Genomic DNA, 22,981 nt, shown 5'->3' with positions numbered 1-22,981 from the left:
CCCCTCTGGCCTGCTCAGCGCGCGCACCTGGAGCAGTTTCCGCAGTCGATGATGGCGTTGTAGGCGGCGTTCACCGAACCGAAGTAGTACTGGGTCTGTTTCATGACGCAGCTGCTCTCGCGCACCTCGGGGTTCCCCTCGGCCTCCGCGGGGTCTGCGAGGGTCCAGAGCCCCTCAGCTGCACCCCTACACCCTGAGCCTCGCTCAGCCGTAAGCCCCGCCCTCCCTTTGGAGTAGGTCTCAGATTGGGGAGGGGCTTTGAGGAGGGACCTCCAAAGCCCTACCTACCTGCCTGGAACCAGCTGTGGTAGATGAGACCATAGAGAAGTTGCTGGAACAAAGACCTGCAGGGCATGGGTCACCGAGTGGGAGTGGTCAGCGAGGCCAGTACCGTGCCCCATTTCTTTCCAGCCCTCCTGCCCAGGGAGCACCCTCCCTCTCCCATTTCCCCTGGGGACTCACCAGGCCGCAGCAGAGGTCCACCAGGCTAGGTTAAGGAAGTCTGCAATGGTGGGCTGCAGTGGAGAGAGTGGCATGGGCTCCCACTGCTGCCCCTGGACCTGGTTCACCCCCAGCTTTCTCGTTAGAGGTAGGGGGTCATCTCTGTGGGCAGGTCTCCCAGTCCCCCCATCTGCAGGTCAGGCATTGCTGGGGCTCACCACAAAGATGCCCCGGGGTGCGGCACCCAGGTTGCCCGGGGGCAGGGGGGCACAGGCTGCCTGATAGTCGTAGGACTCCTTGCGGGTGTAGAAGGAGTTATTGTAGAGTGCCAGCATCAGGTTGGCATCCACCTCACTGAAGAATCTGCCCACCTGGGGATGCCGGGAGGCAGTGGTAGTCACAGGGCTGGCAGTGCCATATCCCCAGAAGGCTCAAACCCAGACCCTCTCCTTCCACCCTCTTCCTGACCCTCACCTGGTCCCACTGATGGTTCTGGTTTGACAGCACCAGGAATCCCCCATCATCAATGAGGACACAGAGCAGGTCCTGAGAGGTGGGAAAGGGGGAGGAAGATGGGGAGGGGCTCCAGCCCAGCCTTTCCTCCACAGACCCTGGCAGTCCAGTAGCTGAGTGGAGGGGGCACCATTCCCCCAGTTCTGGTAAAGCTGTGAAGTCAGGGTGGGATGTTGAGACCCACTGGCTAAGGGATGGGATGGACTAGGAGCTGCATTTGGGACTCAGGTGTCCAGGAGTGGGGTAAGCTAGGGTTCAGGGCACACGCACCTCGTTGTTAACCTCGCAGTCCATCTCACAGTGGCTGTTGGGGCCGCACTGCTGGGCAGAGAGCAAGGACCGTAAGTGCCCACCAGTTTTCCTCCTCCCATCACCCTTTATACATCGGGGACCCTGCCTCCCCATAGGCACCAGAGCCACTCTGAGTGGGAGGACTGGTAGGGGTTCCTGGGGACTCCAGAATGGGTGCTTCTGGGCTTACTGCCCTCATCCCTGACCAGATACCTTCTGAGGCTGGTCCTGGTGGGTACGGTTGCTGGCTAGCACCTTGAACTTCTCAGCCCAGGCCTCTAGGTCCAGCTTAACGCCTACCACTGTGGGGGAGAGCAAGGGGCCATCAATGCCCACCTACCTGGGCAGCACACTGCCCATTTTCTCTTTCCCTACCTCCGCCCTGGGTATTCACCTGCTGGCCTCAGTGTGCGTCCACCTAGGCTGAGCTCCACAGCCGTGCTGACGAGGATGCCCACCGTGTCATTCTCCAGCTCCAGCGGCCTTAACCGGGCTGGGGGTGGGTGAGGTGGGGTGGTCAGGAGTAGGGGCTGGCAGCCACATGACCACTCTGTGCTGGGCCCTGGGAGCCCAGGAACCCAAGGCATGGCTGACCTCAGCCTAAGCACCGGGCACCCAGCATAGCGTCTGGCACAGCCTAGCCCTCTCTTTATCTGCCCCATCTCAGCCAGCCAGCCTCGAATCTGAGAGGGACTTCAAAGAGCAGAGCCTCGCCCTGGCTGAACAGAGAAGCCTCAGCTTCCCACCTGCTGCTGTGCGCCTGGGAGGACACTCACCATCCTGTTGTGGGGGCTTGAAGACATAGCCATGGTTATCCAGGCTGCGGCGGTAGAAGCTGGCATTGAAGGGCTCAGGGGTCTCTGTCCAGTCCTCAGCTGCCCTGGTCACACAAGAGGTTGGTGGAGGGGTGGCTTGTGGGGGCAGTGGTCTCAGCAGATGAAAGAAGGCCTCTGGGCAGCGGGACAGGCGGGGTCCCAGCAGGGGCAGGGTGTCGGATAGTGGGGCAGGTCACTTACTTGTTGGGGAATACGCGAGTGATGCCACCATCAGTGGCGGCGAACACGGCCAGAAGGCTGTACCTGGGGGCAGCAGGGAGGTGAGGTCACAGACCTACTTTCTGCAGGGCACGGCCAGCGCCTCTGGGCCCATCCCAGCCTCCTGCCCCCACAGGCTGGGTGGTGCCTACGTGTTGAGATCCTGGTCCCGCCACACGCGCTCCACCAGCTGCTGTGTGATGCCCGTGTCCAAGATCAGGTTGTGCAGAAGGAAGTTGTTGCCTGGAACAGGAGGGTTGGGGTGGAGGGAGGATCTTCTTGTGGATCCCTGCCCACTCTCCCCGCTACCCCCAAGGCTCCGAACCTTCCCCATGACCTGGCCCAGGACCTGCCCTTGGTTTGGGCCTGCATGTTTCCACACCTGCCCAGTCTCTGGGTTCCTCTGGGCTGCCCCCTTGCCGTCTGGCACTGCCCAGACCCCGCTGCCCCACCAGTCACTCACACTGCTTGGAGTCTGGAGTCACTTTCTCCATGAGCTCAATGAAGTTCTTCAGGAACTCAGTGTTGTTGTCTGAGGCATTCAGTTCCTTGCAATACTCTCTGGGGGTGGGGAGGGGCAAGAAGAGTGGGCTTGGGGGAATGCACAGGGCAATAGGGTTGAGGCTTCCCAACAGGCCTGCCTGGCCATTCGCTGAGAAGCCCAGGCCTCAGGGAGGGGCATGTGTATTCTTACAGGCTGCAGTGACTATACGCCCAGCAGGTAACCAGGTCTGGACAGGGGCAGAACTGACCTGCTTAAGTGCAAGAAGCAGAGAATGAGGGTCTGCTTCCACCACCCAAGCAGGTTCTCCCTTCTGGGCATGGCCCTGCAGAGCCTCTCACCTCTCCTGTGTAGCTGGAGCTAGACGGTGCACCTGGGAGGCCCCAGGAAATGCCTCATGGCTGGCTCGTCGAACTGTGTGCCATAGCGTTCCGTGGGCACAGTGGGTGGAGTCCTGACACTGGCTTAGTTGGTCTGAGACCTCATCCTGCTGCTTCCTGGCTGTGTACCTTTGCGCAACTCACTCAAGCTCCCTGAGCCTTAGTGTTTTTCATCATACCACAGAGGGTGTCACCAAGTCAGTGGGAACACGTGGCTCCTTGGATTGGCTGTTCCCTCTGCCCAGGGTGCTCTTCCCCCAGAGATGGACAGGCCAAATCCCTCACCTCCTCAAGGTCCTCTCTGGGCTCAGAATGTGGGTCCAGAGAACGTAGGGGCTGAAGGGAGCAGGGAGATCTGCTTGGGGTTTTGCTCCCCAGGAAGTCTTGGCAAGCAGTCCTTCTACCCTGGTACATGGAGCTATCTTTCCTGCCTAATCCCTCATCCATACCCCTGCCACCAGAGACCTCTCACTGGCCTGCATGGCAGCAACTTTGTGGGAAATTTTTAAATGCTCTTCTTCCCGAGGCTATGCTAGGGCCCAAAGCTTGGTGAGGGCACCTGGGACTGAATCTCAGTCCCCACTTGCTCCCAGGGCCTTTGTGCAGTACACAGCCTGCACTTCTGTATGGGGGAGAACACACCTGATACACTTAGAGTGACACCCATACAGCTGAACTTGGGATACAAGTCACCTGCAATCCCTCCCCCTCACATAGTATGTACATTTACACTCACCCAACACATATTTATTGAGCTCTCCTGTGCCAAAGATACAGAGGTGACAAAAACAAACATGGTCCCTGCCCTCAGAGCTCCCTCAGGGTCCTGTGGGCCACACAGGCCTTTCCATACATTCCCACAGTCACCAATGCACACGGCCACCCCACATTTACACTTGGACTCTTACAAATGTACATGATGACTCACAAATACAAACACACATCTACAGAGAGTCACAGCGAACTTTGTGGGTGCATGCACGCACGTGCACACACATGGAGGTTAGGAGTGTCCAGAGCCCCCGTGTGGTAACTGAGAGTGCCCATGGATCTCTGTCAGTTGCACCCACCTGCCCTCATGCAAAGCCCAGGCCACAGGGGAGGGCTTCACCACCCGGCGGCCTGCTGGCCTCCTCAGATGTGGGCCAACAGACAGAGGGTGTGCACACGAGGGTGCATGCCAAGGATGGTCCAGGCCCAGGCCTGTGCTGGGCCCTGATCCCTTACTTTCCAGAGAGCTCTTCATAGTCCCCATCCCCTCATCCTCCTCCCGTCCTCAGTGAGCCACCACACCTAGATGGGGCACTGCCGACAGGGGCTCTGGCTGGCTTGGTCACCACACCCACACAAACACTGACTGACACGGGACAAGGACAGGTGCAGGGTGGGGGTGGGGTGGGGAGGGCGCCACAAACCAGAGCAGCAGCTGCCCAGTGAGGGGCGTGCTGCAGACAGCCGGCGCAGGGCAGAAAGGGCTCCTTCCTGGTGGCCTGGGAGGGCAGGGAAGGTCAACAGAGAGTCCAGAGCCCTCCCGTCCGAGGCCTGGTGGGAGCTGAAGCTATGGGCACTGGTGCCTGGTGTGCCTACATGGCCCAGGTATGCACACGGCCACACATACAGGGCTGTGCATGGCAGGGTGACACTGCACAGGACACAGACACATAGCTCCAGGCAGCAGTGCAGGAGGTGGGCCCAGGGAGGTCAGGTTGGGGGAGGACACCTCAGCAAGGCCACACGCAAGCTACCTGGGAGCAATGAAAACATGTCCTTCAGACTCAAAGCTGCTGGGGAGCAGGAACTCAAAATCTGCAACAGAAACGGGGGGTTATCCGGCGGGGGCTGGGGAGGCCGGAGGCCAGGGGGTTCAGAGCTGACGGGGCTGGAGGGACAGGGAAGAGGGTGGCTTGAGGGAGGGAGACACCAGCAAAGAGGAAACCCGCCACTTCCATGTTCAAGTTCGAGCCAGAGAGAAGAGGCGGGCGGGGAGGGCCTGTGGAGACTACAGCATCGCAGGAGGAGGGCAGTTATAGCCAATATGTTGCCCAGGCCTGGTCCTCTGTCGGCAGTGAGTCCCTTGGCGTGGCTGTATATGCTTCCATACGGCTGTATAGCACATATACACGGACATACACACACACATATATATACACACACTGCTATATATATGCATGGTCTGGGGGAGTCACCAGTCTCGCTCTTATCACATCCATAATGGAAAAAACCGCATGCTGAGCTTCCTTCCTCCAAAGAGACTCTGAGGAATGGAACTGGCTTTTGGCTGCGGATTTTTATCTCTCTTTGCTGTAGCTGTTTGCATTTTGGTAGGTCTTGCTTTTATTCTGTGTCAGGCATCAACATGGCCAAACCGAGGGGGTTCCTCACGGGCACAGACAGTCCAACCAGAGACAGTGTGGGCAGCTGGGGGTGGGCTGCAGTGCATTGTGGGGGTCCAGTGGTCTTCCCTGGGGTAGGAGGCTGGGTGAGGGGAGATCCTTGAATGTTCCCACACTGTGAGAGGAGAGTCTGGGAGCTGGGAGGGCACAGAAGCGCTGCTCAAACATGAACACCCTCTTGGGCCGGGGGCATGAGGGCACGTTCTGGTCTATCCAGCAGGCCTGTGTCTGGTCTATCCTTCCGGGGACGTGTCTGGGCTCAGAGCAGCAAGGGAGAAGCTGGGGGCTCCAGAGAAGGCATGGGGTGCTGTTGAGAGATCCACCGACTGGGCCTGTACGTGTGTGAGAGTGAGCACATATGTATGAGCGTGTATGTGCATGTGAGAGCACGTGTGTGTATGCATGAGTGTGTAAGCATGTGTGCATGTGTGCAAAGGTCCCTGTGTGGGTCTGTGAGTGAATCTGGGGATGTGGCTACTAGGGCTCCTCTGGGGCCTCTCCCTGCCCAGCTGGGCTGGCCACCTTGCTGGTCTGAGTCTGGGAGGTGTCCCTCTGTTCTCTTACTCTGGGCAATGCACCTTCCTATCCTTTCACCCAGATTCCAACCTCTTTTTTTTTTTGTTTTTTTTTTTGCCACGCGGCATGTGGGATCTTAGTTCCCCGACCAGGGTTCGAACCCACGCCCCCCCCTTCATTGGAAGCCCGGCATCTTAACCACTGGACTGCCAGGGAAGTCCCAGTGCTTTATTTTTGCAGAAGAGGGGTCTTCCCTGTTCCAAAATACTCCCACAGTGCACTGCAAGATTCTGGGGAGGGGGACTTTGGGTGCCTGGAGGAGCTGGGCAGTCACTGGTTGGACTGTTGCTTTCTGATAGGACTGTGAGGCGGGGTTTGGACACAAGCCAACAGGGAAGGGTTGGGGTGGGGAGAGGAAGAAGAGGAGAAAGAAAAAGAGGTGGGGGGAGAGGAAGGGAGACTATGCTATGGTTGTCATTGTTATCAGGGCCCTGCATTTCTGGGGTCACTGGGAGGGATGTAGGAGGGGGAGACAAGACAACTCAAGCTAGTGGGAGTAGGGTACGTCCTCCACCTCCACCCAGGCCAGTGGGGGCAGCTGGATCCCCTTTGCTGGTCTAGGCTGGACAGGGCCACTAGGGCTTCTTAGGGAGGCCCTACTTCCCCATGCGGACTGGGGACAGGACATCTCCCCATGGCTCTCCATGGCCCATCTGCCTCGGTGTTCCGTGGGGGGGCCTCTCTGTGCACCAGCGGCAGAGACCCTTGTGTGCTGTCCTCTCTCACTCTTGTTCTTTGCCAGGGCCTGTGAGTTCACTGCCTACCTTTTCCCGAAGTCTCTGGCTTAAGTACCTCTGAGTGCCAGAATCTTTTTCTTCACCCCCAGCCTGATTCCCTCTAAGCTCCTTTGCTGGCCCTTGGGGTCCAGAAAGATCCCCTTCTGTTCCCAGCCAGGCCCAGGGGCCCTGAGTCTGCCTTTATTTCCCAGGGGAACACCTTCTATACCTGACCACTCTTCCCAGGAGCAGCCAGCACCCCAGGGCAGGGCTGGGCCAGTGGGCCTTTACAAAGTCACCAGGAGTAGCAGGGGTGGCAGGGGACAGGGGTTTCAGCACCTAGGCCAGCGTTGGGTCTGCCTTGCTCTCCTGGTGGCCTGGCTGCTGCCCTATCCTGCCCCTGGGCCCCTGGGTCAGGGTGTGGGGCTTCCAAAGCCTTCTGTCTCCCCTTGGGAGGGCCGCCAGCTTGTGGAGAGAAACTGGAGAGATCTGAGGAGGGAGAATATCCCCGAGGAAGCCTCACATAAGCCCTTTTGAGGACTGATCTACCCCCTACATCTCAGGCCCCTTGCCCTAGTGGGTGGGAGGTGGTAGAGAGGCATCTAGCCCTGTCCCCACTGTTGAGTTGTCTTGGAGGGACAGAGAAGGTGGGGTGGGGGGCAGAGGCCTGCCCAGAGGGAGCCAGGAGGATGAGGAGAGGGCCTGAGCTCTCAGAACACGCCGGAGACCACCCTGCAGGCAGGGCCAGGGGAAAGGGCTGCTGGCTCTAATAGAGGTTTAGGGATCAGAGGAAAGGCAAGAACTAGAGGAGCCCGGGGGATGCTGGGGGGGGAGCCCTGGAGAGCAGGGGTTTGGCTGGTCCTGGGCAGGGAGGGGGGCAAGCAGGGGCGTGAGGGCAGGGGGTGGGGTGGGGAGAGGAGGGTGCACTGGTTCTGAATATACTTGCCCTTCAGTTTGCTGATTGGCACTGGGACAGTCCACCAAGAGAGAAAGCGAGGAAAACAAAAACAACACAAACACAAAAACAAACGAAAAGGGGGAGGGGAAGGGGAGGGGCACAAACAATATTTTATTCAATGGCTGTTTGAATGAAAATATTGTGTCTCATCATCATACCGAAAGGAAACTTCTTGCAAAAAACGACATGAGAGAGAAAGAGAGAGCGAGAAAACTCAAAGGAGATGAGCCCCAGTCAGCCAGGCAGGTGGGGGGCGCCCGGTGGGGCCGGAGCCCCAGCCTCCCTCCCAGTGACCTAGGGCGGTGGGCAGGCGGGGCCACGGGCTCCAGAGGCCTCTGGGGGAGGCCCAAGGTGAGCAGGACATGCAGGGATGAGCCACAGGCAGAGGAGCAGGAGAGGGAGGGAAGGAAGGAGGAAGGGCAAGAGACAGGGAGGGTGGGGGAGGCAGGGATGAAGGCCCGAGGAAGGGAGCAAAGGAGGGGAAGGGGTAGGAGAGAAGATGGAGAGAGGAGAGTGTGAGAGGAGAAGAGAGGGGGAGAGACTGAATGGGCAGTGGGAGGGAGGGGATGTGGGAGAGAGAAATGGAGGGAGTGAGCAGAAGGAAGCGGGAGGGAGAGAAGGTGCGGGTGCAGGGAGGGGAAAGGAGGAGGCAGGAGGGCGAGAGGGAGCGGGAGGGAAGGAGGAAGGGCAAAGGGAGAGAGTGAGGGGGCAGGAAGGCGATGGAGGCAGAAGGTGAGAGAAGAGGTGAGGAGGAAAATAAGGGAGGATGAGCGAGGGGGGACAGAAGATGGGGCAGGGTGGAGAGAGACCCGGGGGTGGTGCCACAGCGGGAGAGCGCTGCGCAGGGAGCAGGGGGCAGGAGGGATGAGAGGAGGGGGTGTCTTCCAAGAACTCAGCCCCCAGGCGTGTGTGGGGGAGGCAGGCTAAGGAGGGAAGACACGGAGGAGGAGAAACCAAAAACAACCTCAATGGAAACCATGAGAGAATGGTCTGGAACCAAATCTGAGAAAAGGCAAGCATGCAGAGTTCCACAGACTTTCCGATGGCTGGTGCCCCAGCCTGCGGGCGCCTGGGGGGCGGGCAGATTGGGCAGGAGGGGCCGCCTGGCCGCAAGCGGCTGGCTATGCTGCCTGGGGCCAGCCAGGGTGCGGGGCAAAGGCGGGGGTGCAGGGCGCAGGCAGGGGCCGGGCCACTTACACTTGACCTGCAGGATCTGGTCACTGAGGTTGGCTTGGAGGTAGAAGGTGCTGTAGGGCGGGAGCACTAGCCCTAGGCTGGGGAGGAGGGGATGGGAGGAGCACAGGTCACTGCTGGAGAGAGGCGGGCCCCATTGGCACCCTCCTCCCCACGGCTTTGGAGCTGGGTGAGAGGCCCAGGCTGTGGCATCCCCTCCCCCGACCACCAGGGACACCTCTCCCTGGTTAGCTGTGAGAGATTCAGGGCCTAGGGGCCTGGGTCCTCCACTTCCCGAACTCTCCTGGAGGCCTCAGAACTCCCAGCCCCAAAGCAAATCCCCATCCCACCCCTCGCCCCAGCGGCCTCCCCCAGCACACCACCTGCCCAGCCAGTCTCCTCCAGCTGGCCAGCAGCAGAGTCACAGGGGCAGAATACTGTCAGTGAGCTAGGCTGTGGGGATGGGGGTGGGGGTGTTGCCATGAGAGCGGGGTCCATAGTCCCCAGAGACTCAGGCCATGTGAGAGCCAGCTAAAAGCAGGGCTGGCACTATCACAGTGAGGGGCAGTCATGGGCTGGTGCTGGAGTGTGAAGGAGACCAGCTCTTGGGGCACGCAGAAGACAGTCAGTACACTCTCTGAGGCTGTGACAACTGCTGAGAGCAGGCCGGTGAACGTGCTGAGGATGACATCCTGCATGCACACATCCAGGGATACAATCCAAGGCGGGAGGGATGTAGAGAGGGTGGTGGGGAATGGGGAGGCATCAGATGCACTGTCGTGTCTCCACTGTGCGCTCCCAGGAGATGCTGCTTGTTCATGAAGGGCCAGCGAGGGACCCTTGGGACTGAGCACCCAGGAGTGAGAAGTAAGCAGCCCTGGCTGCTGGGGCCCCACTGGGATCGTGGTCACAGCCGCTGAGAACTGGCACACGGGGGTGGGGGAGGGAGGGGCAGCTAGGGCTCTGGGGCTGCCCTGCCCCTCCCTGCCTGCCCAGCCTGGCTCCACTCACCTGTAGTTGGTGCTCCTTATAGGCACCCAGGTGTAGTTCCGCATCACCTCGTCTATGTACCTCTGGGAGAAGAGGCTGGGTCAGGTGCTTGGGGTAGCAGGCTGGGGTGGAGTGGGGGGTAGGAGGGTGTCCACCCTGACCTTCTGTCCCCCTTCTGCCACCTTCTCACCTCATCCAAGGACTTGACCAGTGTTCTGATCTGTTTGTGGCCCTTGTTGCCATCGATCATGCTCCGACGGATCTGGAAGGGTCAGAGACGTGAAGGGTGGGGCCCCTACCCTTTCTGCTCTGGATGCCTGCCCCCATCCCTCCTCCTCTTCTTCTCCTTACCTCCTCCTTGTTCTCATCCTCCAGCTCTGCATCCAGGAAGTCCAGGGTCACAGGCTCCCGGAAGTTGGTGGTCTAGGGGAGGCAGGGCAGGAAGTCAGGACCTTCTCTCACAGGGTTTACCCCCCATCTGCAGGCTACCCATCTGGCTCACCTGGGGCTTGAGGTTGGGGTGCAGCAACACGTAGCCATTCAGGTCAATGGCAAACACGTAGCCGTTGGCTCCAAGCTGGGGGTATAGATAGAGGGGCTTAGGGCCTGGAGGGTTGGGCAGGGATTTCCTGGGCTCCAGAGCTCTTCCTCATCCTGCCTCCCACGCTGCTGGGGGGTGCCATCTGCCTTCCTGGGTCAGGGACCCCAACATGCCGCTCGGCCCCAAGCCTACCTCTCAAGCCAAGCCCAGCAGGCTGGTGCCCCTCATGCACTAGCCCTGGCCCATGCTGGCCAGCTCTGTGGGACCTTAATGTGATTTGGCCTTCTCAGCCCCTCCCCCGGGTTCTCATGGCGCTATCAGTCAGCGGAACCTCTCCACCTCCACTGGCCCCACAAGGCTGCTGTTGCCCTCCCCTCCTCTCCCCACTATGGCCTCTTCTTGGTCCCCATCTTGGTAGACCGCAGGGGGACGAGTGTACCCTTGGACTACCTGGGGTGTCCCTTCCAAGTGTAAGGGAAAGAAAAGCAGGACTCTGGACTCACCCCTTAGCTCTCTGAGGCAGTTTTCTCACTGCACATGGAGGCCAAAGACTTGGGGCCTTCATGTGGCTCAGGTTTGAGCATGCTGGCACGCATCTCCCAACCTTTTCACAACCAAGTCCCAAACTCTCTTTGCCATAGGCCCTGGGTCAGCCACATTGATCTGGCCCCTTCCCTGGCTTATGATTCTGTTTTTCACCTTCAGGCCTTTGCCCAGAGAGTTCCCTTTGCCTCCAAGGTACGCCTTCACCTCCTTTCTACCCAGGACACTCCTGCCTATGTGACGGACCAGGGGTCGACAAACTAGGGCCCATGGACCACATCTGGCCCGCTGCCGGCTACTGTACTGCTGTGAGATAAGAATGGTTTTTACATTTTTAAATGATTGAAAAAGAGGGATTTCTATTTCATGACTTGTGAAAATTATTTGAAATCCAAATTTTAGTATCTACAAACAAAATTGTATTGGAACATAGCCATGCCCATTTATTTATGTTTTGTCTCTGGCTGTTTCCTCAATGCAGTAGAATTGAATATGAGTATGAGTATTTAGGCTGGCAGAGACTAAAATATTTATAATCTGGCCCTTTACAGAAGTTTGCTGATCCCAGTTCTAGGCCCAAGATCACCTCCTCTGGAAGCCTTCCCTGACCGCCTGAACTCGGAGAACTCCACAGAGGTGTGGGAATCCCCATCAGCCTCTGCTGAGCCTGGCTTGTGTCCACAGGAGAGGCGGAACAGGGAGATGGGCAGGTAGACACTCACCGTGTAGTTGGGAGTCAGCCTCTTGATGTCATTCAGAGCCACGTCAATGCCCATCACGCCCAGGATCAGCTGGTTCTGGGAGCAGAGGCAGGGGGTCTGCAACAGGCTCAATTCCATGGGGGGAGCCACTGTGCCCAACTGCCCATGCCCATGGCCTCAAGCTGCTCTCAAGCTGCTGCCCCTGTCCAGTTTAGAGGCCTGCCTATCCACGCTCCATCCCAGACCTGTTTTGGGCATGCACAGCTCTCCCCAGGCATGACTAGCCCTTCCCCAGTGGGGAACCTCACCTTCTTTTCCCCAGGGCCATCCTGCGTCAGGTTGAAAACAGGGAGGGTCCCTGTCACCACCAACCCCAGCCCCTGAAGGGAGAGGAGGAGGATGGGTCAGACTCCTGTGGCCAGCCATGCCCCCACCCTGAGTGTTCAGAGCAGGGGTGTGGGGACAGGCCACCTCTCTTTCTCCTCTGTTTGGTTTACCACCATAAGGGGGCCCGCATGGGACCTGACCCTGTGGGCACATCCTGGGGGGAAGGTCACCAGCCCCACCCCTTCCTTGCCCCGAGGCCTTACCAGTGCATCCTCGTACACGTTGGTCCATTGAACCTGCTTGGCCTCCTTGCCCGCCAGCACCATGGGCCTGCCCAATACATCTAGATATTCCTGGGGAGGTGGTGGGGGCAGGGGTGGGGCGTCATGAGTCTGCCCCTCCCACTGTATCTTCCCTGTCCTGCCTCCCCATGTGTCAATTAGCCACCAGGGGGCGCTCTCATCACACAGCAGCCCATGGTTCCCACGACCCAGCGAAGCAAAGACAAGGGGCTGGGAGGAGGGGCGCCCCCACAGTCTCACCTGCGTGTTGATGCGAATGGCACCGATGGAAGGGATCTCAAAATAGTAACCTGTGAGGGAAGGGGAGGCAGAGGTGGGCCTGGGTGCTGCTTGGGATCCATGGCACAGGAGGCCCTGTACCCTGGGGTGTGTCTGCAGCCCTGACTGGTCTCTTAGGTTCCCTCTCTTTTTGGTGTCATTTCCTCTGAACTCATGTTCCTTTAGTGCTCCCTGCCATTACCCTGTGAATGGGACCAATGACATGGAAGGGGCTGTGAGTGTAGGGGTTTAAGGAAGCAGAACTGGGATGAAAGGAGGAGCCTGAGGCCTGAAGTCCCTCATTCTAGGATGGCAGTGACATTCAGAGTCCACCTGGAGGCCAGGCCCAATTGCATGGAGAGTTGGATTGACCAGAAAACAGATGCAGGAGCAGACAAGCTAGGGACAGATGAACAATGGACAGTCAGATAGGTGGAAAGAGGCTGGGTCAGATGGACAAGTTAGCCACATAGAGAGATGACCAGTCACATATACAGAAAGACAGACACTGGATGAACAAGCAGCTGGAAAGCTGGACATATGAAGGACACGTGGACAACCAACCCAATGGATTGGCAGAACACGGCAGGCAGGCCCTGGGGCAGTGACACCCGGACAAGGTACCTTTGTTGGTGCAGGCCATCCACTGCAGGGGTGTGACGTCATAGTTGTGCTGCCCCACGGAGAAAGTAAACACGCGCACCTGTTTGGGGCTTGAGGTTACTGCCGTGGCTGCCAGAGGACAGCCCTCCCCTGTACCGGGCCAGGTCAGGGCAGCCCCCACCTGGGCTGAGCCTCACCGTCCGGTTGGGCCAATTGTACTTCTCAAAGACGTCCTGTACGCGGTCCTCACCGCCGTCCGTGAACATCATGATCATCTTATTGCAGTTGGCACGAGTGATGTTGGACTGGGCAGGAGTAGGTGTGGGGTCAGGCAGCTTTCAGCCCCTCCCTGGTCCACAGGTGGGTCTCCTTCCCCGGAATGGGCCTGGCCCTCTGGCTCCCCTACCCCACAGTTGACAGTGCTATCTGCCCAACCTACCTGATGGGTGCTAACAAGGTCATCTATCTGGATTTCCCTGGTGTCACCAAGCCTGGGCCCTTGCCTGTCCCTGGCCACCCGTTCGCCCACCCAGGGGGCTCACATTCTGCAGCTGATCGAAGGCATACTCAAAGCCGGCCTTGTAGCCTGTGGTGCCCTTGGCCACCATGCCCTGCACAGCTTCCTTGAACACCTTCTTGTTACGCACGTTGGCCTGAACCAGGTGTGTGAAGCATGACACAGGCTGTGCCTTTTCATTGAACTGCAGGGACAGTGAGAGTGGTGAGTGGCCTCAGGCTGGCCTGGGCAGGCAGGGGTTGCATGGGGCAGGAGGGAGTGCCCGCCTACCGCCCTTGCCACTCACGGAGGCAACGTTCACATAGTCATCATCAGAGAGTGTGTCCAGCATCTCACAGACAGATGTCTTCATCAGCTTCAGGGTCAACCCGCTCACGCTGCCACTCCTGGGGGGTGGGTCACGGAGGTGCCTGGTCGGCCTCAGGTGTTCTCCTGCTGCTTCCCCATCATGTTCCCCAGAAGCAGATTCTAGTCCCTAGCCCCGCCCCCACCCCACCCGCCAGCATCGCTCACTCACACATCCACGATGATGACCATGTCCTTGGGCGACGAGGCCCCCTGGATATACCTGCCCAGGAGAAGCCTCAGTTAGGGCCAGCCTCACTGAGACCTTGTGGGTTCTTCCTTCCTTCACCCACGTACTGATTCAACATGTTTCTTTTTTTTAATTTTTTTTTTTTTTCCGGTACGCGGGCCTCTCACTGCTGTGGCCTCTCCCGTTGCGGAGCACAGGCTCCGGACGCGCAGGCCCAGCGGCCATGGCTCACGGGCCCAGCCGCTCCGCGGCATGTGGGATCTTCCCGGACCAGGGCACGAACCCGTGTCCCCTGCGTCGGCAGGCGGACTCTCAACCACTGCACCATCAGGGAAGCCCAATTCAACATGTTTCTATTGAGCATCCATGGCATGGGTCAGACAGGGTTCTAGGCACTGAGGACACCGCATTTAATAAAGCAGACAGTCCTTGCCCATGGCATGAGTGACCTGGTCCCCCAACATGTGAACAACCCCAAGGAGGGGTAAGCAGGTGATCCAGAGAGGCTAGGAGGCCTGTTCCATGGCCTCAGTGGCTTGTCATTTCCCCTGGCCCAGGCTGAGGCACCAAGGGCAGAGTCATAGCTGCGTATGGGATTGAACAGGTGGCAGAGGAGGAGGCCAGGGAGTACTGCAGGAGAGGCAGAGCAGAGGGTAGGGGTGTCTAGGGCTCAGATGGGTACAGCAGGGGCTGGCCAAACCCACGGAGGACATACCCACCCTCAGGAACCCCCACTAGCCCAATCCCTCAGTCCCGAGGGGGTGGAGTGCCGGGCAGTGGACGGGGGGCAGAGGCAGCTGGGAGGCCTGCCTGGGTGATGGGATCCATTTTCCAGTGGCAACGATGTGTGAAATGAAAATTGGATAGAGCTGGCTGCACCCTGCTTGGAGGCCTGGTTATCGGGATGGAGGGGAGCAGGCGGGAGAGCTGAGGGGGTGTCCCTGCCCAGCCCCTCCTTGCTTGCTCACCAGGGTCTCCTTCGGACATCGTACAGGTCGATTTTCTTGGGGGCTCGCCATGGGGTGGCTGTGGGAGGAGAGGAGGTGACTGGGGACAGGCAGGGAAGGGCCTTGGGCTGGTAGCAGGCCTTGCAGCAGTGGCCAGGCCACCCTGCAACCAGCAAGGTGACCGTCCCGCCCCATGCACCCCAGGATGAGGGGGCGGGGAGATGGAGGAGGGTGGGGTGCTGAGTGGACTGGGGAGATGGGCTAGTGCTCACCTGGATAATAGCGAGTGACTCCCGTGGCACTGCCGAAGACCTGCCACAGGAGTGTGGGGTCCTGCCTGCGGTTCTCAATGAATACATTCTCCAGGGCCTCCGTCCAGTTGAGCTCATTGAGGATGACGGTGGCTAGGGGGGAAGCAGGGGGCTGGGGTGGGAAGCGCTTCGGCTGTTCCCGCGCTGAAGCTCATCACAGCGACACCCATGCATGTGCCTCTCACTTAGAAAGCCTCACCTGCTCTCTGCCTACCCAGGTCTCCCTCACTTCCCAGGGCTCAGCTGGGGCTGCACCAGCTCCTCCAGGAAGACATCCTTGTTCTCATCCCAAGAAACAGCTCAGCCTGCCCTTCGGCCAGGCTCCACATGATCAGGCAGGGCAGCTGTGGCCTGTGGCCCCTGCGGAGGGGCCACCCAGGTGGCAGGGAGCTATGAGCTGGGATGCCCATCCAGCCTGCTGCCTGGAGCTTGCGGCTGGTCCCCTGGGAGCTCACCCACTCAGCATGCACTCCGGGCTGCAGCCACAAGAAAGCAATTAAGGGCTCGATGATGGTGCTGGAATTATTCAGCTATTAAGGTACCTGATAAGCTGGAAGCCACTCAGCTCCATGATTAATCAACTGGGGCCAGGAGCAGGCAGGGGTGGGGGCGGGGGCTCTTGGAGGGACACGGGCTGTGCAATGATCCTGCTGCAACACTGGCACGTGCACTCACACACACACACACACACACACACACACACACACACACACACACACACACACACACACACACACAGCCTGCGCTTGTATACTGCATGCAGGTATACAACAGGTGTACCTACATCTAACCTCTGTGTTTCCAGCCGGATGTGTCATCCCCTCACCCCCAAACCTACCTGCCCAGCAGCCTCACTGCTGCCATGGGCACAGGGTCACACATGCTCATACCTACACACCACTCTGCCCTTACAGGAGGACACCAATGGGTCCTGCTTTCACAACCCCCCACCACAAGTTACCCCACCCTCCCCCTCCCTCAACCTCTGTGGCTGCACAGGTGTGACGCCCTGGCCAGACCTAGCCCCCCACACACAGAGCAAGGCTTCTCTCAGATGGATGGACTCCATCCATCCGGCAACCCGGGCAGAGACTTGGGATGGCTTAAGCAGTATGCAGCCCCCCAACTCAGGACAGCCCTAAACCTGCCCAATGTGTGTGTGTGGCACATGTTCTCACATGTGCAGTGTACCTGTCTCTGCGTGTGGGAAACTCAGAAAAAACAGCAGGAGTTGGATACCTGCTACTGCCAGGCCTCTGTATCGCACCCCCTCCCCTGGGGGCTACTTCTTCCTCCAACTTCTCCCACCTCCTTTCTTTCCGGGTGGAGCCCTGACACCATCACCTGTCCCTGAAGATCCACTCCCCAAACGGGAACCAGAGCACGTCTTCCAAAGGCTCTGCTCTTCTTTTCAGAGAAGAAACCCTTAGAACAGATGAAGAGCTGTGATTTATTTTTTACTTTATTTTATTTTTTGGCTGCGCCGCCTGGCATGCAGGAGCTTAATTCCCCGACCAGGGATCGAACCCGTGCCCGCTGCAGTGGAAGCGCAGAGCCCTAACCACTGGACCACCAGGGAATTCCCAGAGCTGTGATTTAAAGATACAAATGCTCCAGGCTCGGCCCACAGCCTAGGGGGTGACAATATATTCTGGGGCATTCTTCCCTCTGCTCTCTCTCTCCAGACTGGGGGGCCTCTGCTGTCTTGTCTGCTGCCTAGTCCTCCCCCTCTGCTCTCACTCCCTTCTCTCTGGCCCTGCAGCTTCCCTTAACTGACCATAATGTGAAAACAAAACACATTTCTAGCATTGGCTGTGCCTACTGAACAGTATGTTATGGTCCCGTTCCTAATTTAGAAACTTAGTGAGTTGTACAATTTCTATTTTTCTCTTTAAGGAAAAAATAAAGTCAGGCTCTCAAATGTTTCACACAGTACTGTCTGCCGTGGGAGAGTCTGCCTGGCAGGTCCCACCCCTCACTGGACCTCAGTTTCCCCATCTGCACATGAGAGGCTTAGAGCAGACAGACCATTCTGGGAGCCCCTCTAGCTGCTGCTGGCAGAGGGGTGTCCCTGACTCAGGTCAAGGGCCGAGAGGAGACCTGGCTGGGCTGTCCCTTCAGGTAGCCATGACCACATGCACGCTCACGCATACACTGTGAGACACGCTTGTGCACACACTACAGCCCCCCACCTGGAAAGGGCGTGCTGCTCAGCCCTGTGACCACACACACACACTCATGTGCCCACACCCTCAGATCACACTGAGCTTGGAAATGGGGACCATGCCCCCCTCAGGCAGGCGATTACAGATTTAATTAAAAGTGACACAGTAAATAAAAAACATATAAAATGTAATTTGTGTGGGTAGCGAGGGGTGACTGGGGAGGGCGGTGTGGTTCCTGTTTTAATTAGCGTGCCTGCCTGTGATAGTGCCCCTCGACTGGCTCGGGCAGGTGGCCTGTGGGTGGCCCTTGTAGGGTGTGGGGGGCATCCACCCTCACTCCTGCCTGAGGCTGCCCAGAAGGCCCAGGAGGGGCCTCCCTGAGAACCCTGGAGGATTCCCTGCTTTCTGAAGTCCACGCAGAAGTTCTGGGACCTTTGCTTCAAGAACCTCCACCCAGTGGGCCCCTTGGATTCTGAGGTTACCCTGTAGGTGCCCACAGAATTGTGTCAGAACCAAGAGACTCCGGGGCCTTAAATCCTGCAGCTAGAGTTCCCCATTCAGTGTTTGACTCTTGGCCTCTTCTCCCTACACCTCCCAAGTTCTTCAGGAAGTTCATCCTCATGTCTGACTCAAATCCTTCTAGCTGTAGTGACCTGGTTTCCCCACTGTGCAAAGCTATACTGTTCCTGGAGCTTGGCATCTCAACCGCCCTCTACTCAATCCCCCTGACCTCCATCTCCACCTCCCCCTGCTCACCAGGGAGAAGGAGGGAGGTGTTACAGGGTTGGTGTCTGTGAATGAGAAGTTGCTCCCTGTCCTGTGCCCATCTGATGTGGTAGGTCCTCAACCCTTCCTGCATGGGGCCAGGGAATGGGAGAGGGTAGGGAGGAGCTGCTCTGGGGACAGGTGGGGACTTGGCCCAGCACGTGGGGGAAGAGTTGTGTGCATGCATTTGTGTGAGCCCATAGGGGTGAGAGGCTCGGTGTTTTGTGTCTTGCTGAGAGTTAGCTTGAGGCTGTGCCTGAGAGTGGCTTGAGGCCTGCATGTGGGCAGGTCTGAGAGGTGAGTGTGTGTGACCCTGGGTGTAGGGGGCTGAAGGTGGATGGGCACCTGGGACCTGGCAGTGCCCAGGCAGTGGGCCTTGCCCCCATGGTGGGTGGGAAGGGCTGCTCCCGATCACTCTGCACACTCACAGCCTTTGTAGATGTCCGTGGGGATCTGCACAGCCGTGTATGAATAGTTGACCTTGTTCTTGAAGTTTGAGTCCTCAACGAAGTCCAGCCGTAGGGTGCTGGCCTTGGACCCCCTTTCCACATCCTCACTCTCAGGGTCGTCCTGTGGAAAGGGACCCCCCAACCATGGCAGTGTCAGGGCTGGGAAATGGTGGAGTGGGGTTGGATAGAACTGCAGGCAGGGGGGGCCAGAATCTAGGAGATAGGGGCATCTCAGAATCAGAGACTACTGCAGAGACAGAGAGATGGAGAGACACAGGGACAGAGAGACATGGGGTATGGACCCCTTACCTGGAAAGCCCGTGACACCCACCTGCCCCACCCACCATCCCCACATTTGCTAAACCCAAATTCCAGAGCCAAGACCAAACCAAGCCCTTCCTCACATCCTTGAAAACCAATTATCAGCGAAGGAGGCAAATCTTGCAGCTAGAGAGGAGTGGGCTGCAGACACCCTGCTCATAAGGACTTGCTCTGTGTAATCACAAGGCGGCCTCAGCACCCCATCACAGGAGCTTTGCAACATACACCCCACAACTTGGTCCCACCTATCCCCTGCATGGAGTTCCTTTGGCACCAAGGAGAGGGCCCTAGCCCCGTCTGGGGGAGGGGCACCACCCCCTGCAGCAGGGTGGCTCTAGGGGCTGAGTTGGAGAGCGGGGAGTCCGTGGGAGAGCTGGGCTCGGGTCGGGGCTAGCACTGAGACCTGGTAACATCCAGAAGGAGGGTGTGTGGTGCCTGCTAGCAGAAGGACTATAAAGGCCCCCACTGACTTTCTAAAATGAGTTGCAGCCGTCTGACAGGTGCCAATTACAGCATCTCTCGGCCAGGCAGGCTGGGCATGCGCCGTGCGCCCCTGCCCACCACCACAGGCTGGCAGGAGTGGGTCTGCGACTATAGTGTTGATGCCGCAGCCGAGGTGGGGGGTGGGCAGGCACGGGTGCAGGTGTGCAAGGGGGAAGGGAAGATGGAGGTAGAAAGTGAAGGGGAAGATGAAGAAAAGCCGGATGGGGAGGCAAGGAGAGATGGAGAGCCACGCGAGGTAGGCGCAGAGCTGGGGGTCTTTGTGCCCTGGGAGGAGGGAGTATAAGCAGCTGAACCAGCCACATGTTCCCTCGCTGCCCCTCAACGCCCCTGTGACCACCTTCAGCACCAGGCTCAGCTCATTTCCTCTCCCCAGTGGATCTCACGTGACGGCCGACCCCACTGCTCACTGGGTCCTGGTCACACCCCTCATGTTCCTGCCGCCAGGCTGTCTGTCTGGGGAAAGGGTGATCGTGCCTCCCCACCCAGCCAGCTGTGCTCTCCCCACCCAGGGAGTGCTCTGGGTGCACCCTCAGGCCTGGGGAATGAATTACTGCCTGGATGGTGGGTGCAGCTGGCTGGAGGGCCTGCAGCAAACACCCTTTTCATCTATCTCTTCAAGATTGGATTTTGTAACAGCAAAATCCAAGCCATCTACTGCCCTGCCATTGCCCCTCACCCAGTGTGCCACCCCTCTGCCCACCTCGGCACACCCTAGCCTCCTAGAAGCTCCTGGATGCTGGGTAAAGCTGGGGCAGGCAGCTGCTGAGCATGGAGGCCAGAGCAGGGAGCCGGCCGCCCCTGAGGTGTGAGCCACTCACGTTCTGCTGGGAGGAGGGGGAAGTGCGGAAGAAGAAAGCCCCCGAAATGTCAGCGGCAGATGAAGGGCGCTGGAAAATTTAATCTCCCAACTTTCCCAACTAATGTGACATTTGGATTCTGTTCTGATAAGCTATCAGCTGGCGAACTTTTTCCTTCCTTCTTTCCCTCCCTACCCCCACCTTCTGGCTGGTAATTTAAAAGTAAATGGTCTAGAAAGATCTCTAACTGTACCTCTGGCAAAGATTAAAAAAACAAAACAACGTAACAGACAGGAGAGTTGGGGAATGTGTGCGTGCTGATATTTATACTGGGGCTGGGAGGGCTGGGATTTTGGCCTAACTGACCCTGGCCCAGCCCCACCCGGGGTGAATCTCCCTCCCTGTGCTGTCCCTAGCCCCCAGCAGATGTCCAAGGGGCTGGGGGCAGGGAGTCAGTGATTTAGAGCCAGGGGTTGGGGGCTGCTGGGAGCAGGGAGTCCAGGGAGGGGGCTGGGCACCAGACTGGCCAAGGAGACCCCTCAGTGTCACCCCGACGCCCAGGGGCTTTGTACGGTGGGCAACTGCAGTCTCCTGGTTTATATTTAATGCACTGATTGCTAAAATTACAGCCCGCTGCTGAGGGGGGTAAGGAATTAGATTCAGGGTCTAATTAAAGGTTTGTTCTTCATTTGAATTTCAGATTCCAGCTTTAATTTTAGCAACTTCTCTGGGAGCCACGGAGGCTCAGCCAAGGGGGAAGCACACCTGCTTTAGCCCACCCACCCCGCCTTCTCTGCGGCCCTGCCTGCCTGCCCTCCTGACGGCTCACCAAGGCCAGCCTGGCACCACAGACCCGCTGCAGGAATCCCTTCCTGCCTGCCCACCTCTTGGTGCCACTGGATACCTCCTGCTCGCCCCAGGCAACCCCCCAGGCCAACAGGCCCAGGAGTGGGAGCCTAGCTGTTGGGTCTTCTGCACCAGTCAGCACAGGTGGGGCCCCAGAGACTGAGTTGTGACACCTCTGTTTACAGAGGAAATAACCAGGTTCAACTACTTTTGCCTCAAAAGCAGGCAGATGAATTTGGGCCTTGACAGGTTCACCAAAACAGTCTGTTCCATGTGCCCTGCGCCCTCAGACACTCTTGTCTCCTCTGTAGACCCCCTCACACCCCAAATGGTCACACTTTCACGTGAGTCCTCTGGTGACAGGGACCTCTCTCTGTCACAGGGCCACCCAAGCAGACGTGAACCAGTCAGTGAGGCAGAAGAGCAGTGTAGCTCTGGGTTCTCCAGTCAGTCCCAGCGCCACCACTTCCGGGGTGGTGACCCCTGATGAGTCAGAACCCTCTCCTTCATCTGAAGAACAGGCACAGGGACTGGGCTGCCTCTACAGCTGGGGTGAGACTGACTTAGCCCAGGGCCAACACTGATCATGGGGCCAGGCTGTGGGGTGGTCAGCACGCGGAAGCCACTTTCCCCGCACCACAGGGAAGGGTACCTGCACTCACCTGAAATACACCTGCATCCCGGCCCCGCCTGCCTACCTCCAGGAAGCCCTCGCCACCTGCTCCCTCTCTCCCCTACTCTCGCAGCACTCAGCATCCCTCTGTCCTCCCGATGCTGGTACTTGAACTGACCTAGGGGAGGAGGTCCAAGAGCCTCACCACCCTGCCCAGGGATGGGGCTGGGCCCGCCCCACACTGTACAGTGAAGCTGTGCCCCTTGGTGCCACAGAGACACGGCCCTGGAGGGGTCAGGGCCTCTAGGGAATTGTGGGAGGTGTAGGGCGGGGACCTGTGCAGCCACAACTCTGCAAGGCCAAGCTCAGAATGCTGAAGAGTGCTGAATCCTAACACTCATTTTACAGCTGAGGCCATGAGGTCCCAGAGAGGGGGGTGTGGCTCTGGCAGCTCCCCATCCCTGCCAGCATGGGTGGGGGCACTTACCAGCTCAGCGTCGGCCTTGGCGTCATAGTACACTATGTCTTCCTCCTGGTGGGGAAGAGATGCCTCATCACTCATGGTCGCCTGAGGTGCGGCCAGGACCCCCAGCTCTAAGGCCTGGAATGGCCCCCTCAGATTCCTCTGGGGCAGAGACCGCCCCCTTACCCATCCAGAGCTGCCATCCAGGGAGGGCTGGATGAGGCAGGCTGGATGCCCCACCCACACCCCAGCCAGACCGTCCTCAGGAGCTCTCACAGGCACCAGGAGGATGTGGTACGCCGGGTCGGTACCCCTGGGGCTCCCTGACTCTAGGATCAGGGTCTCTGCACTGCAGCCCTGCTGGGAGGTAGGGTTAGAGCCAGCCTATCTGCAGAGACTCTGGCTGAGGCAGTACCAAGGGAGAATTGAGGAAGATGGAAAAATAGAGCCGAGTCTGGGAAAGAGTGAAATAATGACTCGACACCACATCTTCCAATTTCTTCTAT

At 58.6% G+C, this 22,981-nt stretch overlaps 1 protein-coding gene and 1 long non-coding RNA gene across 6 annotated transcripts in view; one reads left to right on the top strand and one right to left on the bottom strand.

Moving 5' to 3' along the window:
• The window catches only part of CACNA2D2 (calcium voltage-gated channel auxiliary subunit alpha2delta 2), a 138,390-nt gene that overhangs the window by 1,998 nt on the left and 113,411 nt on the right, over nucleotides 1–22,981 (bottom strand). For 2 of the 4 annotated variants that reach the window (XM_060161759.1, XM_060161760.1), the window contains exons 5-35: nucleotides 22,500–22,544; nucleotides 18,911–19,052; nucleotides 15,514–15,645; nucleotides 15,263–15,320; nucleotides 14,277–14,327; nucleotides 14,046–14,145; nucleotides 13,785–13,943; nucleotides 13,440–13,547; nucleotides 13,264–13,342; nucleotides 12,622–12,671; nucleotides 12,343–12,432; nucleotides 12,061–12,132; nucleotides 11,774–11,848; nucleotides 10,470–10,544; nucleotides 10,319–10,390; nucleotides 10,158–10,229; nucleotides 9,989–10,050; nucleotides 9,002–9,078; nucleotides 4,907–4,967; nucleotides 2,743–2,840; nucleotides 2,432–2,522; nucleotides 2,262–2,324; nucleotides 2,022–2,125; nucleotides 1,640–1,738; nucleotides 1,459–1,547; nucleotides 1,225–1,272; nucleotides 916–987; nucleotides 660–812; nucleotides 463–515; nucleotides 289–344; nucleotides 28–154 (exon numbers count right to left, since the gene is read on the bottom strand). In XM_060161759.1, the coding sequence (XP_060017742.1) occupies nucleotides 28–154; nucleotides 289–344; nucleotides 463–515; nucleotides 660–812; nucleotides 916–987; nucleotides 1,225–1,272; nucleotides 1,459–1,547; nucleotides 1,640–1,738; nucleotides 2,022–2,125; nucleotides 2,262–2,324; nucleotides 2,432–2,522; nucleotides 2,743–2,840; nucleotides 4,907–4,967; nucleotides 9,002–9,078; nucleotides 9,989–10,050; nucleotides 10,158–10,229; nucleotides 10,319–10,390; nucleotides 10,470–10,544; nucleotides 11,774–11,848; nucleotides 12,061–12,132; nucleotides 12,343–12,432; nucleotides 12,622–12,671; nucleotides 13,264–13,342; nucleotides 13,440–13,547; nucleotides 13,785–13,943; nucleotides 14,046–14,145; nucleotides 14,277–14,327; nucleotides 15,263–15,320; nucleotides 15,514–15,645; nucleotides 18,911–19,052; nucleotides 22,500–22,544 (2,633 nt within the window). Of the gene's footprint in view, nucleotides 1–27; nucleotides 155–288; nucleotides 345–462; nucleotides 516–659; nucleotides 813–915; nucleotides 988–1,224; nucleotides 1,276–1,458; nucleotides 1,548–1,639; nucleotides 1,739–2,021; nucleotides 2,126–2,261; nucleotides 2,325–2,431; nucleotides 2,523–2,742; nucleotides 2,841–4,906; nucleotides 4,968–7,792; nucleotides 7,814–9,001; nucleotides 9,079–9,988; nucleotides 10,051–10,157; nucleotides 10,230–10,318; nucleotides 10,391–10,469; nucleotides 10,545–11,773; nucleotides 11,849–12,060; nucleotides 12,133–12,342; nucleotides 12,433–12,621; nucleotides 12,672–13,263; nucleotides 13,343–13,439; nucleotides 13,548–13,784; nucleotides 13,944–14,045; nucleotides 14,146–14,276; nucleotides 14,328–15,262; nucleotides 15,321–15,513; nucleotides 15,646–18,910; nucleotides 19,053–22,499; nucleotides 22,545–22,981 lie in introns of all 4 variants that reach the window. The other 2 variants (XM_060161761.1, XM_060161758.1) reach the window with 2 other exon arrangements.
• LOC132526979 (uncharacterized) lies at nucleotides 28–22,981 on the top strand. Of its 2 annotated transcripts, none has more exons than XR_009542796.1 (4): nucleotides 28–93; nucleotides 1,913–2,140; nucleotides 11,603–11,761; nucleotides 21,254–22,981. It is a non-coding gene; the product is annotated as an uncharacterized LOC132526979 (long non-coding RNA). The 2 variants fall into 2 exon arrangements; XR_009542797.1 differs by lacking the exon at nucleotides 28–93 and adding an exon at nucleotides 1,255–1,295.

Source organism: Lagenorhynchus albirostris, chromosome 10 (assembly GCF_949774975.1).
Source record: "Lagenorhynchus albirostris chromosome 10, mLagAlb1.1, whole genome shotgun sequence".
Classification (NCBI taxonomy): domain Eukaryota; kingdom Metazoa; phylum Chordata; class Mammalia; order Artiodactyla; family Delphinidae; genus Lagenorhynchus; species Lagenorhynchus albirostris.
This window is presented reverse-complemented; position numbering and strand designations above follow the sequence as displayed.